This window comes from Bufo gargarizans, chromosome 1, assembly GCF_014858855.1.
Source record: "Bufo gargarizans isolate SCDJY-AF-19 chromosome 1, ASM1485885v1, whole genome shotgun sequence".
Lineage (NCBI taxonomy): Eukaryota > Metazoa > Chordata > Amphibia > Anura > Bufonidae > Bufo > Bufo gargarizans.
This window is the reverse complement of record NC_058080.1, coordinates 69,397,602-69,412,114: the sequence shown is the minus strand read 5'-3', so window position 1 is coordinate 69,412,114 and position 14,513 is coordinate 69,397,602. Positions and strand designations below refer to the sequence as shown.

Sequence of the window (14,513 nt, the reverse complement as noted above, 5' to 3'; positions counted from 1 at the left end):
AAGGGGAGGCATTCATTTTTCCCCAGGCTGAATGATAGTGTTTTAGCCTTCCCCCGACCGGACTTCTGGCATCATTGGGAGGAAGGATGTGAGGTTTTGTCTGGATTAAACAAGAAGCCTTTATTTTTCCCTTTAGACGACTGCCAGGAAGTACTGGGTTCCTTTCTCTTTGGGTCAAATCTAGCACATCTTTGGGGGCGAAAGGAGCTCCTTTGGTGGAAGAATTTGGACTCCCTAGGAAACCCCTTTTTTCTGTCCGAGGCTTTCTCCATAATGTTGTCTAATGCAGTGCCAAACACCCGATCACCTTCACATGGTAGGGACCATAACCTATTTTTAGACGCAGTTTCTCCTGACCATGACCTCAACCAAACTGCGAAAGAGGATCTCTGGGTTCTTCCAAATTTATCGTAGCTCTGATAGTTTTTAAGAGATATTCAGTCTCCTCAATAGACAGCAGACGACCTGGAGCATTTCCTGAGACGTTAGAGTCTGTATCAGAAGAAACTTCCCCCTCATCAAGGTCAGACGCCTGATCTTCCGGAGTAGGGGTATTTGAAGTTGAGGCTCTGGGGGGCAGGCCGAAAGTTTCGCATCAACTGCTGCTCCTACTTCCTCTTTAAAGGGAACCTGTCACCGGGATTTTGTGTATAGAGCTGAGGACATGGGTTTCTAGATGGCCGCTAGCACATCCGCAATACCCAGTCCCCATAGCTCTGTGTGCTTTTATTGCGTAAAAAACCTGATTTGATACATATGCAAATTAACCTGAGATGAGTCCTGTTCGTGAGATGAATCAGGGACAGGACTCATCTCAGGTTCATTTGCATATGTATCAAATCGGTTTTTTATACACAACAAAAGCACACAGAGCTATGGGGACTGGGTATTGCGGATGTGCTAGAGACCATCTAGCAACCCATGTCCTCAGCTCTATACACAAAATCCCGGTGACAGGTTCCCTTTAATCATGGTTCTTAAAGCTGTCTACCAGGGAGAGAGTTTCTTCAGAGACTACCCTATTAATACACCTTGGGCACAGAGATTTTTTGGAAGAGGCAGAGAGAGCCTTTTTGCATATAGCACATTTCTTCCTTTGGGACGGTTCCCCTTTAATGCTTTCTCTCCCCAAGCTAGAGGGCCTGGAGGCATCAGTGGATTTGCGGGCGGTATCACTTTCCCCTTGCAGAGACATACTGCCAGCAGGAATCAATCTGTGTCAACCATAAAAAGGAGAACATGTGTAACCCGCGTTCTGCTTTTTTAAATCCACTTCCTGGTTGCACGATGACATCAGCGCGCTTCACGTCGCGCCCTGCGTTACAACGTCAACATTCGCGTGTGCTAAAACGGGAGCGCTCCCTGGCCCATAGGAACGCCCCCTTCTAGTGCCTCAACGGTTCCTATTCCAGGAACGCAAAAAAGATGCCCGGGGTTGCCGGAACACGCCGGACTTACATCAAGAGGAGGGAGGAGCGATCCGCCTTGCTCCACGACCCCTCCTCCTGCAGCGGCCCACCGGACTAGCCGAGTTAACAAACCAAAGGCCCTGCGCTCCAGCTGATCCACGATCCCGCCTTCAGAGGGACAGGAAACAACTGGAGAAGGTAAGAGGGAGGGGGCCTTTTATTGGCTGATCTCACAGTTGTTTCCTGTCCCTGAGAAGGCGGGTTATCCTCCAGGTGGTGCTGTTGTGGAGGCGTGGGGAAAATTTGCATTAAAAGAGACGTTACCAACAGAACGAGGACAGGGCTTAGAACTTCACAAGATTCGGGATTCAAATGTTATATCAGTCGGGGCTTTTTTTCTGGCGGAACGCACCGGAACGGCGTTTCGCCACCTTTTGACATCGCAGCCTGCCATGCTCCAGCATCGCAGGCTGCGATGTATCAGCGGGGAGGGACTGGGAGGAGGAGCTGGGGGCCGGTGCGTTCACTGTGCTCCGGCCCTGCCGCTCCAGTACAGTTATAAAATGTGTCATTCAATTAATAATGATTCATGCTGCCCCCTCTGTAGTATAACATTCAATATATCCTACTCACAGGGATACTGTTATATCGTAATGCAGACGACTGGCAGCGTGACTGACTGACGTCACGTGCCTGCCCGGCCTACTTTATGAATGAAGCAGGCGGCGCAGGCACGTGACGTCAGTCAGTCACGCTGCCGCTCGTCTGCTCGGCCGGCCTGCATTACGATATAACAGTAGCCCTGTGAGTAGGATATATTGAATGTTATACTACAGAGGGGGCAGCATGAATCATTATTAATTGAATTATACATTTTATAACTGTACTGGAGCGGCAATGGGGGGTCTGTGGATGTCACTGTTATGGGGGGGGGGTCTGTGGATGGCACTGTTATAGGATGGGGGGGTCTGTGGATGGCACTGTTATAGGATGGGGGGGGTCTGCGGATGGCACTGTTATAGGATGGGGGGGGGGTCTGTGGATGGCACTGTTATAGGATGGGGGATCTGTGGATGCCATCCACAGATCCCCCATAACAGTGCCATCCCTAGATCCTCCACCCCATAACAGTGCCATCCCCAGATCACCCATTAACCGTGCCATCCCCAGATCCCCCATTAACAGTGCCATCCCCATCTGGGGGGTTTCTTTACTGGGCTGGACTTTTATACCCCCCCCCCCCCCCCAAATTTTACTTGCATCCCTGTTCTCTAAAGGGACGGTTTTAGGGGGCAGTCCTAGGGGTGGGTAGGGGCGTGGCCAGGGGCGGGGGGGTGAGTTCCACCACCTTTTCTCTGAGAAAAAAAGCCCTGATGTCAGTCAATATTGAGATACCTGTCGGCTCTCCGGACATGTCTGCTTTAAGAAATTCTCCTAGCTGCCAACAATCACCAGAGAGTGGCAGGTCCTACTGGAAAAGGTGTGGGGCTTGTGCAAATTTACCCCTAAAGTGGGTTGTTTATGAGCATTTCCTGGATGTTTCAGGGCAGTCATGGGGTGGGCTTAAATGTTGAGACCTATGTATTCTATTGTGCCATCCTATGTTATCATTAAAGGGATTGTACCATTAAATAACAACGTATCCCCTATCCGCAGCATAGGGGGTAAGTGTCTCATTGGTGGGGGTCTGAACACTGGGGAACAAGCCAATCTAGTCCATTCAACTCTATGGGACTGCCTGAGACAGCCTAGTGCTTGCCTATCTCCCATAGAGAATGAATGGAGTGGCAGGGTGCATGCTCGGCCTGCCGTTCCATCAGGAGATGAATATGGGATCCTAGTTTTTGGGATGGGAGGAGGTCCCAGCAGTCGGACCCCCATCAATCAGTTCGTTTTCCCTATCCTGTGGATAGGGGAAGACTTTCATACTTGGCACGACCCCTTTAATGCATCACCAGGAGGAATAATAGAGGAATGACAAAATGGAACAATCTAAGCAAAAGAAGCCCTAAGATCATTAACTGGGAACATTAATGAAACTGTCTAAAAGTTGCCCATGGCAACCAATTTCCGCTTTTGAAAAAATTAAAGCTGTGTTATGATTGGTTGGACAACAAAGACAGATTTTCTTTTAGGCGGTTTTATAAATAAAGGGGTTTTCCAAGTACTTATCCTCAGGATAGGTCATCAGTATCTGATCGGTGGAGGTCCTACACCCGGGACCCCCGACGATCAGTTGTTTGAGAAGGCAACGGCGATTAGTCACACGGCCTAGGCGCAGATCAGTCCTATTGAAGTGAATTGGGCTGAGCGCAATACCAAGCACAGCCACTATACAATGTACGGCGCTGTGCTTGGCGAGCACGGAGAAGGATGTGGCGCAACTGTGAGCTCCAGTGCCTTCTCAAGTGGCTGATCGGCGGGCGTCCCAGGTGTGCTGAAGATAGGTCATCAGTAAAAAAAAAAAACGTATGGAAAACCCCTTTAATAACAGATGTGCGGAGAGGTGACAGGCCCTTCCCCTTTAAAAGCCTTTACATACTTTGAGGGCCACTGCCGCTCGTTTGAATTGCCTTCTTTTCATCCATGGCGTTAAAACAGGAACGGTCGGGGTCCACAAGTGATCAGATGCGGATGGCGGGTTTAGAATTAAGTCTAATGTCTCATTTGGCATCAATTTCTGATCTGGGAAAATATAAAAGAAAGAGACACTTTCATTACCACAGACAAAAAAAATAAAAAATCTGTAATGTTTTAGTTATTTCAGTCTTGTACGCCCTGTAACGCAACATTGGCTTTAAAGGGGTTCTCCAACCCCCCATGGCAACATTAATTAATGGCTGGAATACAGAGAGAAATCCACTCACTTGTTCACTGCCTCTCGTTTGTCCTGTCCGTCATCACTGCAACCATTCGCTGACTGCTGAGCCTCTTCAGCCACGTGGCACTCGGGGACATGTGTAACATCCCGGAGTTCTGTTACCAAACTCTTTTTCCCCGCTACCACATGTTAAGTGTATGTGTATTGTCCGTCTGTATGATTTATTGTCATTATATGTATTTTCTAGGCCTGTTCTATATATTATGCTGTAATTTCCATGTGCACCAGCAGGTGGCAGCGATATGTAGCAGGACCTTAGACAGTTTAGTATTGCTAAACTGGAATAGTACATTCCAGTTTAGTCCCCCCTCTGTGAGCAGAAGTGGGCCAGTCCCATGTCCTGTCTCATGGGGAGGAAAAGGAAGTTCTAGTTAGTGTACCAGCCCCCCAACTAGGGGAAGGTTGTGTTAGTAGGAGCTCCCAGTCCTAGGGATCCCAAGCCAGGACCCTGTCTCGGTTGAGACCAGAGAACATTCCCAGCCTGAGCCCTTCAGCCTCAGCTGGTTGACAAGCAAGCAGCCATCTCCAGTCCTCCAGAAAGAAGCATTCCCTGTGAGCCAAGCTGTGAGTACATATCCAGAGTCCAGGAGAAGCCAAATTCCTCCTCAGCTAGTCAGGCCCATACCAAGCAGAAGAGAGACAGAGCAGAAGATAGATACCTGCCATATTCTCCGGGCATATGATCAGAAGCAGAAGAGATATTGATCCCTGCCACATATTGCCAATACCTGCTGGGACCCAAGACTATTGCTGTAACTCGTATGGATTTATGCTGCATTAAGTAAAGACAAGTTTGAATTATATTACAAGTCTGGATACCAAGTTCCTCAATTACTCCTACTAGCAACACTCAATTTATTGCAAGTGAGCCAGGATCCAGGAGTCCAGCCGTACCAAGGTAGGAGACACCGTTGACATTACACAGAGACATTATCCCCCTCTGGCATTCCTCACCTGGTACGTGAGTTATTACATCTTAAAGGGCCCTGCAACAGTACCCTGCGCACATTGCAATTGGCGTCACGAACAAACCATAGACTTATATACATCTATCCTGACCCACTGCATAGTTGGCCACCGTACCACGGTCCTGCTCATTGCACATGCCCCCGCTGAGCAGTGCACGTGACTACAGATGAGATGTCACGCCTCCAGTCCATAGGGGACTGAAAGCAGCCGAGACGGGACCCTCAGCGCTGGAACAGTAGTGGTGAATAGATGGGTGGATATGTTTAACACATTCCAGCCCTTAATTATATTTGCCTTGGGATCGGAGGACCCTTTTAAGCATAAACTGCTCAAACAAAAAGCATCAGTGTAGCCCTTAGCAACCAATCAGAACTCTAGAATCACATTGGGCCTGATTTATTAACCACTTCAGCCCCGCTAGGTGAAACCCCCTTCATGACCAGAGCACTTTTTACACTTCGGCACTACACTCCTTTCACCGTTTATCGCTCGGTCATGCAACTTACCACCCAAATGAATTTTACCTCCTTTTCTTCTCACTAATGGAGCTTTCATTTGGTGGTATTTTATTGCTGCTGACATTTTTACTTTTTTTGTTATTAATCAAAATGTAACGATTTTTTTGCAAAAAAATGACATTTTTCACTTTCAGCTGTAAAATTTTGCAAAAAAAAACGACATCCATATATAAATTTTTCGCCACATTTATTGTTCTACATGTCTTTGATAAAAAAAAAATGTTTGGGCAAAAAAAAAATGGTTTGGGTAAAAGTTATAGCATTTACAAACTATGGTACAAAAATGTGAATTTCCACTTTTTGAAACAGCTCTGACTTTCTGAGCACCTGTCATGATTCCTGAGGTTCTACAATTCCCAAACAGTAGAAAACCCCCACAAATGACCCCATTTCGGAAAGTAGACACCCTAAGGTATTCGCTGATGGGCATAGTGAGTTCATAGAACTTTTTATTTTTTGTCACAAGTTAGCGGAAAATGATGATGATTTTATTTTTTTATTTTTTTCTTACAAAGTCTCATATTCCACTAACTTGCGACAAAAAATAAAAAATTCTAGGAACTCGCCATGCCCCTTACGGAATACCTTGGGGTGTCTTCTTTCCAAAATGGGGTCACTTGTGGCGTAGTTATACTGCCCTGGCAATTTAGGGGCCCAAATGTGTGAGAAGTACCTTGCAATCAAAATGTGTAAAAAATGGCCTGCAAAATCTGAAAGGTGCACTTTGGAATATGTGCCCCTTTGCCCACCTTGGCAGCAAAAAAGTGTCACACATGTGGTATCGCCGTACTCAGGAGAAGTTGGGGAATGTGTTTTGGGGTGTCATTTTACATATACCCATGCTGGATGAGAGAAATATCTTGGCAAAAGACAACTTTTCCTATTTTTTTATACAAAGTTGGCATTTGACCAAGATATTTTTCTCACCCAGCATGGGTATATGTAAAATGACACCCCAAAACACATTGCCCAACTTCTCCTGAGTACGGCGATACCAGATGTGTCACACTTTTTTGCAGCCTAGATGCGCAAAGGGGCCCAAATTCCTTTTAGGAGGGCATTTTTAGACATTTGGATCCCAGACTTCTTCTCACACTTTCGGGCCCCTAAAAAGCCAGGGCAGTATAAATACCCCACATGTGACCCCACTTTGGAAAGAAGACACCCCAAGGTATTCAATGAGGGGCCTGGCGAGTTCCTAGAAATTTTTTATTTTTTGCATAAGTTAGCGGAAATTGATTTTTTTGTTTTTTTTCTCACAAAGTCTCACTTTCCGCTAACTTAGGACAAAAATTTCAATCTTTCATGGACTCAATATGCCCCTCAGCGAATACCTTGGGGTGTCTTCTTTCCGAAATGGGGTCACATGTGGGGTATTTATACTGCCCTGGCTTTTTAGGGGCCCTAAAGCGTGAGAAGAAGTCTGGAATATAAATGTCTAAAAATGTTTACGCATTTGGATTCCGTGAGGGGTATGGCGAGTTCATGTGAGATTTTATTTTTTGACACAAGTTAGTAGAATATGAGACTTAGTAAGAAAAAACAAAAACAAACAAAAAATTTCCGCTAACTTGTGCCAAAAAAAATGTCTGAATGGAGCCTTACAGGGGGGGGGGGTGATCAATGACAGGGGGGTGATCAATGACAGGGGGGTAATCACCCATATAGACTCCCGGATCACCCCCCTGTCACAGATCACCCCCCCTGTAAGGCTCCATTCAGACATCCGCATGATTTTTTACGGATCCATGGATACATGGATCGGATCCACAAAACACATGCGGACGTCTGAATGGAGCCTTACAGGGGGGTTATCAATGACAGGGGGTGATCAGGGTGATCACCCCCCTGTCACTGATCACCCCCCTGTAAGGATCCATTCAGACATCCGCATGATTTTTTACGGATCCATGGATCGGATCCACAAAACACATGCGGACGTCTGAATGGAGCCTTACAGGGGGGTTATCAATGACAGGGGGTGATCAGGGTGATCAGGGTGATCACCCCCCTGTCACTGATCACCCCCCCTGTAAGGCTCCATTCAGACATCCGCATGATTTTTTACGGATCCATGGATACATGGATCGGATCCACAAAACACATGCGGACGTCTGAATGGAGCCTTACAGGGGGGTTGTCAATGACAGGGGGTGATCAGGGTGATCACCCCCCTGTCACTGATCACCCCCCCTGTAAGGCTCCATTCAGACATCCGCATGATTTTTTACGGATCCATGGATACATGGATCGGATCCACAAAACACATGCGGACGTCTGAATGGAGCCTTACAGGGGGGTTATCAATGACAGGGGGTGATCAGGGTGATCACCCCCCTGTCACTGATCACCCCCCCTGTAAGGCTCCATTCAGACATCCGCATGATTTTTACGGATCCATGGATACATGGATCGGATCCACAAAACACATGCGGACGTCTGAATGGAGCCTTACAGGGGGGTGATCAATGACAGGGGGGTGATCAGGGAGTGTATATGGGTGATCACCCGCCTGTCATTGATCACCCCCTGTAAGGCTCCATTCAGACGTCCGCATGTGTTTTGCGGATCCGATCCATGTATCCATGGATCCGTAAAAATCATGCGGACGTCTGAATGGAGCCTTACAGGGGGGTGATCAATGACAGGGGGTGATCAGGGAGTGTATATGGGTGATCACCCGCCTGTCATTGATCACCCCCCTGTAAGGCTCCATTCAGACGTCCGCATGTGTTTTGCGGATCCGATCCATGTATCCATGGATCCGTAAAAATCATGCGGACGTCTGAATGGAGCCTTACAGGGGGGTGATCAATGACAGGGGGGTGATCAATGACAGGGGGGTGATCAGGGAGTGTATATGGGTGATCACCCGCCTGTCATTGATCACCCCCCTGTAAGGCTCCATTTAGACGTCCGTATGCGTTTTGCGGATCCGATCCATGTATCCGTGGATCCGTAAAAATCATACGGACGTCTGAACGGAGCCTGACAGGGGGGTGATCAATGACAGGGCGGTGATCAATGACAGGGGGGTGATCAGGGAGTTTATATGGGGTGATCATGGGTGATCAGGGGTTTATAAGGGGTTAATAAGTGACGGGGGGGGGTGTAGTGTAGTGTAGTGTGGTGTTTGGTGCGACTGTACTGACCTACCTGAGTCCTCTGGTGGTCGATCCTAACAAAAGGGACCACCAGAGGACCAGGTAGGAGGTATATTAGACGCTGTTATGAAAACAGTGTCTAATATACCTGTTAGGGGTTAAAAAATTCGGATCTCCAGCCTGCCAGCGAGCGATCGCCGCTGGCAGGCTGGAGATCCACTCGCTTACCTTCCGTTCCTGTGAGCGCGCGCGCCTGTGTGCGCGCGTTCACAGGAAATCTCGCGTCTCGCGAGATGACGCATATATGCGTGACTGTGCGCAGGGCTGCCACCTCCGGAACGCGAATCTGCATTAGGCGGTCCGGAGGTGGTTAAACCGTTTTGGTTGCCCATAGCAACCAATCAGAACTCCCCTTTTATTTCTTTAAGTGTTCTGAAAACATTAAAGGTGAGCTCTGATTGGTTGCCATGGGCAACAAAGACAGTTTTGATAAATGAGGCCCTTTACGTTGGGAAAATTCTATGCCTATAGGCCAGTGATGGCTAACCTTGGCACTCCAGCTGTGGTGAAACTACGACTCCCAGCATGCTCCATTTATTTCTATAGAGTTCTCAGAGCAGCAAAGCAAGCGGGCCTCTTGGGAGTTGTAGTTTTACCACAGCTGGAGTGCCAAGGTTAGCCATCACTGCTATAGGAGAACCCCCACCCATAGTGCTGCACTCGGGGTATATGCTGGCTGCTCTTCAGCATGTACAGTATTCACCATCGTAAAACAATAGCTGATATTCCACCGGCTGATATACCGTGAAATGCTGGGGATGCAAATCCCAGCAGCTAGTTACAGGATGGGCTAGTCACACACATTAAAGGGGCGCTCTGCTCTGGCTAATATCATTCTGTTATTACAGCACCTACACAGGATGAGGAAAACATTGAAATGACTGGGCATGTATGTGCAACGCACTGACGTGCTGGGTCTCACAGACTGAAAGGAGAATCCTGAACGGAGACCCCCTCCGTACCTCCGTATTAGAGGTGTTGTCTGGTTTAGAAGCCAATAGACTAGAGACATATGAGGAGATTTATCAAACTGGTGTAAAGTAGAACTGGCTTAGTAGCCCATAGCAACCAATCAGCTTCCACCTTTTATTTTTCACAGCTCCTTTACAAAATGAAAGGTGGGATCTGATTGGCTGCTATGGGCTACTAAGCCAGTTCTACTTTACACCAGTTTGATAAATCTCCATAGCGTATAAATTCCTGCTCTGGAGGACCGGCATTTCCAGGCATTACACAGACAACTTCATGTCTCTGTACGGGGTTCCCCCACTAATTACGGCTACTCACTTAGGTCTAGGGTAGCCACCCGGCCGGCTGGCCGGCATCTCTCTGGCAAGGTGGTTATTTTAGTGGCTTTGCTGATGCCAGTAATTTTTCCTACAAGGACTATTACTAATGAACGCTTCCATTGCGGAGCACTCATTAGTGCAGCCTTTACCTCCCCCCGTGGTGTTAATTAAAACAAAAAAAAAGCTCCCACCTCCTCCATTTGCTCGCGCTGCTGACTAGAGGACAGGACACGCGAGACGTCATCACGCTGGAGCACAGGCCCTGTCCTGAACTTCCAGTCATCGGTGAGTGTTCCCCGCGGCATGAGCAAATGGAGGAGGGGAGTGTTTTTTTAGTTTTTTTTGGCAGATCCAAACTAGGGGCACTAATGGGGGGCGTTATTCTTATGGGGGGCACTAATGGGGGCATTATTCTTACTGGGGGGCACTAATGGGGACATTAATCTTACTGGGGGGCACTAATGAGGACACTAATGGGAACAATATTAATTCTGGGATTCTGGGGGGCACTAATTAGGGCATAATTAATTCTGGGCTGCATTAATAGGGGCATTAATATTACTGAGGGGGCATTCATATTATTGGGAGCCACAGTATGACAGTGACTTAACACCCCACAACCGTTGGGGTGTGGCTTAACTTGCCCAGTATTTTTTGTTGGGAAAGGTGGCAACCCTACCTATGTCCCTGAGGGGGGTGGTCCTGTAATTAGATTTTCATCAAGGGACCCTTTTAACAAACCTGGGTCTTACAAAGCTGGCACGCCCTTTAAATCTGAAAACGGGACGGCTGAATCAGTAACCTCTGTCACAGATCCCACAGGTCACATTTGATGGAAAATGATCTGTGAACCCCAACAGAGCCCCTCAAAAGTCCATTGGGTCCAACAGGACACTGATGTCTCCTCATAAAAACGGATGCAGCGCTGCTTCACAGTTTCAGTTGTGAGCGGCAACCACATCGGTGATGTGAACAGAGCTTTAAAGGATCAGTTTGCTCTTTTTCCCCACAAACAGCGCCCCTCTTGTCCCAAGGCTGTGTCAGGTATTGCAGCTCAGCCCTATTCACCTAAATGAGACTGAACTGCAATACCAGACGCGTCCCCTGGAAAAGAGCGCTGCTGCTTCTGAAAATAAATCTATTTTCCTGGACAAGCCCTTCCTTGCGGCATCCCAGTCATTACCTGGCGGCACTTTGCATCCCTCACCATCCATGTAATAGACAATATAAATAAATGCGATCATTTGCGGCTGTGTCAGAAAACCGTAATATCCAGCTAAGCCTTGGGGGAAATGGCTTTTGGCTATAATTTTGACGTGATATTTTCCACAAGGAAAGTTCACATGTAGCAGAGCTGTAGAGGCGCGTCTGTCATTCAGACCCTATCATTAACTTGTCTTTATTTTGTGAACGTCAAGAACCTTCAATTACACTTAACAAGCCGGTTAGTAATGGCCGCGGAGACGCCGTGTTTCCCTGGTTCCTATGGAGCGCCAAAAAAGAAAAAAAATGTAAAATGTGCACAAATATTTGTGGGTTGCTCCTCAGCCCAGCAAAGTCAATAATTACAGCCTCCATGACCCTACGCCTAACGCGTTGCCATCTCAGTTACTAATGTAGCCCTTGAGCCGCACACGCCTTGTCAAACAAACGCCGGTCTCTAAGATGCCAAACACTCGCCTGACCAGTACGGACAGCCGTCACGGAGCCTTCCCCTGCCCTGTGTGCACGCAAGCCCTGGTACACAGAGCGGATCCAGCTCATCAATGGCCGCGACCGCACCGCAAATATTGACAAGCTGGTTTATGAGTGTACAGAACACGGGCTAAATCCCGCGACAGGGTAAACACACCGCCGAGTAGAAAGGGATCGTAAAGAATCTCATACCGTGACGTTAACCCTTCTATGGTTGGTGATAGCACGCTACTAGTAAAGGGGTCTTCCAAGAATTTTAGACTGAGCGAATTCGGATTCCTATTTTAAAATCTTTTAAAGACGCAGATAGAAAACGCAGCAGAATACCAAATTAATTTGCACGACTTCGGGCTAAACGAATTTTGCCTACGCGCAGCCCATACGTTTTAAGGCTGTGGGGAGACAGGATTAAAATTGAAGTTTTTGAACGAATTGACTTTGGATCTATGATACGAAGCTCGATTTGCTCAAGACTACTGATGAACTATCCTCTGCATAGGTTATCAGCATCTGATCGGTGGGGGTCCGACACCCGGGACCCCCGCCGATTAGCTGTTTGAGAAGGCACAGGCACTGGCAGTAGCGCCACGGTATTCCCGCAGCTTTTCCTAGGCCATGTGACGTCCCATTCACCGGTCACATGTGAATGGGGCTGAGCTGCAATACCAAGCTCAGCCTCTATGCAATGTATGGCGCTGTGCTTGGCTTGCTGAGAGAAGCCGCAGCGCTACCGCTGGTGCCTTCTCAAACATCTGATTGGCGGGGGTCCCCGGTGTAGGACCCCCACCGATCAGATGACCTATCCAGAGGATAGGTCATTAGTGAAAAAAAAAAAAAAACTGAAAACCCTTTTAAAATATTGCAAATGGTAATACTAAGCATCATACCTGATGGATCCCCCCAAAAATCGATTCCTATTATGGCTACAGGCATGGCCAGTATAATATCACATAGTCATGTGACCACATCTCCCAGCATCCATTGCTGCATGCAGTAAATAACTATACTTGCAAAGGGGTTGTCCCATAAAAATTAGTCTACATATTCCAAACCAGCACCTGGATCTAAATACTTTCAGAAGGACAGTACATGTAATTAGAAATGTAGGAAAGCCACTGAGCTATTCAATAAAAATGGATCTGGATAGCACCACCTGCTGTTTCTCCTTTTCCTTATTTCTCAGTCCACTTCACTGAGGTGGTCGCACGTGCTCAGTTCCATCCTTCAAATGCCCTTTACAGTACTTACTGTTAAAAGATGTGACAGCTTCAGGGAGAGACTGCAGCAGAAAGAACACGCCTCCTGAGCTGTGATAGGAAAATAGCTGCAGCAGAAAGGACACACACCCTGAGTGGTGATAGGAAGAGAGCCGCAGCAGAAAGGGCACATCCTCTGAGCTGTGATAGGAAGAGAGCTGCAGCAGAGAAGACACACACCCTGAGCTGTGATAGGAAGAGAGCTGCAGCAGAAAGGACACACGCCCTGAGGTGTGAAAGGGAGAGAGCTGCAGCAAAAATGGCATGTCCTCTGAGCTGTGATAGGGAGAGAGCTGCAGCAGAGAAGACACACACCCTGAGCTGTGATAGGGAGAGAGCTGCAGCAGAAAGGACATGTCCCCTGAGCTGTGATAGGGAGAGAGCTGCATCATAAAGGACACTCCCCTGGGCTGTGATAGGGAGAGAGCTACAGCAGAAAGGACACTCCCCTGAGCTTTGATAGGGAGAGAGCTGCAGCAGAAAGGACATATCCCCTGAGCTGTGATAGGGAGAGAGCTGCAGCAGAAAGGTCACACCCTCTGAGCTATGATAGGGAAACAGCTGCAACAGAAAGGACACACACCCTGAGCTGTGATAGGGAGAGAGCTGCAGCAAAAATGGCATGTCCCCTGAGCTGTGATAGGGAGAGAGCTGCAGCAAAAATGGCATGTCATCTGAGCTGTGATAGGGAGAGAGCTGCAGCAGAAAGTACACATCCTCTGAGCTGCGATAGGGAGAGAGCTGCAGCAGAAAGTACACATCCTCTGAGCTGCGATAGGGAGAGAGCTGCAGCAGAAAGGACACATCCTCTGAACTGCCAGCCTGAAATAAATCTAGCAGAACAACTGGAGCAATGAATGTGGAGATCTCTGGATCATGTGAGGTACAGGGCTGGTTCTAGTTTTGTTAGAAAGAGATTGTCATGGACTATAAGATGTCTGATTTCCATTTTTACATTAATCATGAGCTTTATAAATGAGTCAAATAAAATAAATAAATAACCCCTTTAGGTTGTTATATAGAGAAAATTATGTTAATCCATTAGGAAGTTGTAATAGATTCCTGTATGGAAAATCTGTGTATGAATGGGACCCGCCGCGAACTTGCGGTTCGCGAACAGTCCTGGCAGATGTTCGTCCCTTTTCCCTATAGCCACGTAGTTAGTCAGATTTGTCATTCAGGAATCTTGAAAGCTGGGTGACATACTGACTGACTCAATCCTGGAGACCGGCCATCTATTAGGAAAGTCTGTTCTAGTAAAATAACAATTCTGGAGACTCTTCTCTTTGAACGCTCTACTATGCTGTTCCTCTGTTACTCCTCCTAGAAATC

The 14,513-nt window shown here is 47.6% G+C and overlaps 1 protein-coding gene across 1 annotated transcript in view; it reads right to left on the bottom strand.

Moving 5' to 3' along the window:
* EVC2 (EvC ciliary complex subunit 2) overlaps window positions 1-14,513 on the bottom strand; it is a 193,812-nt gene that overhangs the window by 169,998 nt on the left and 9,301 nt on the right. The window contains exon 3 of the mRNA XM_044282668.1: window positions 3,952-4,094. Coding sequence (XP_044138603.1) covers window positions 3,952-4,094 — 143 coding nt within the window. The remainder of the gene's footprint in view (window positions 1-3,951; window positions 4,095-14,513) is intronic.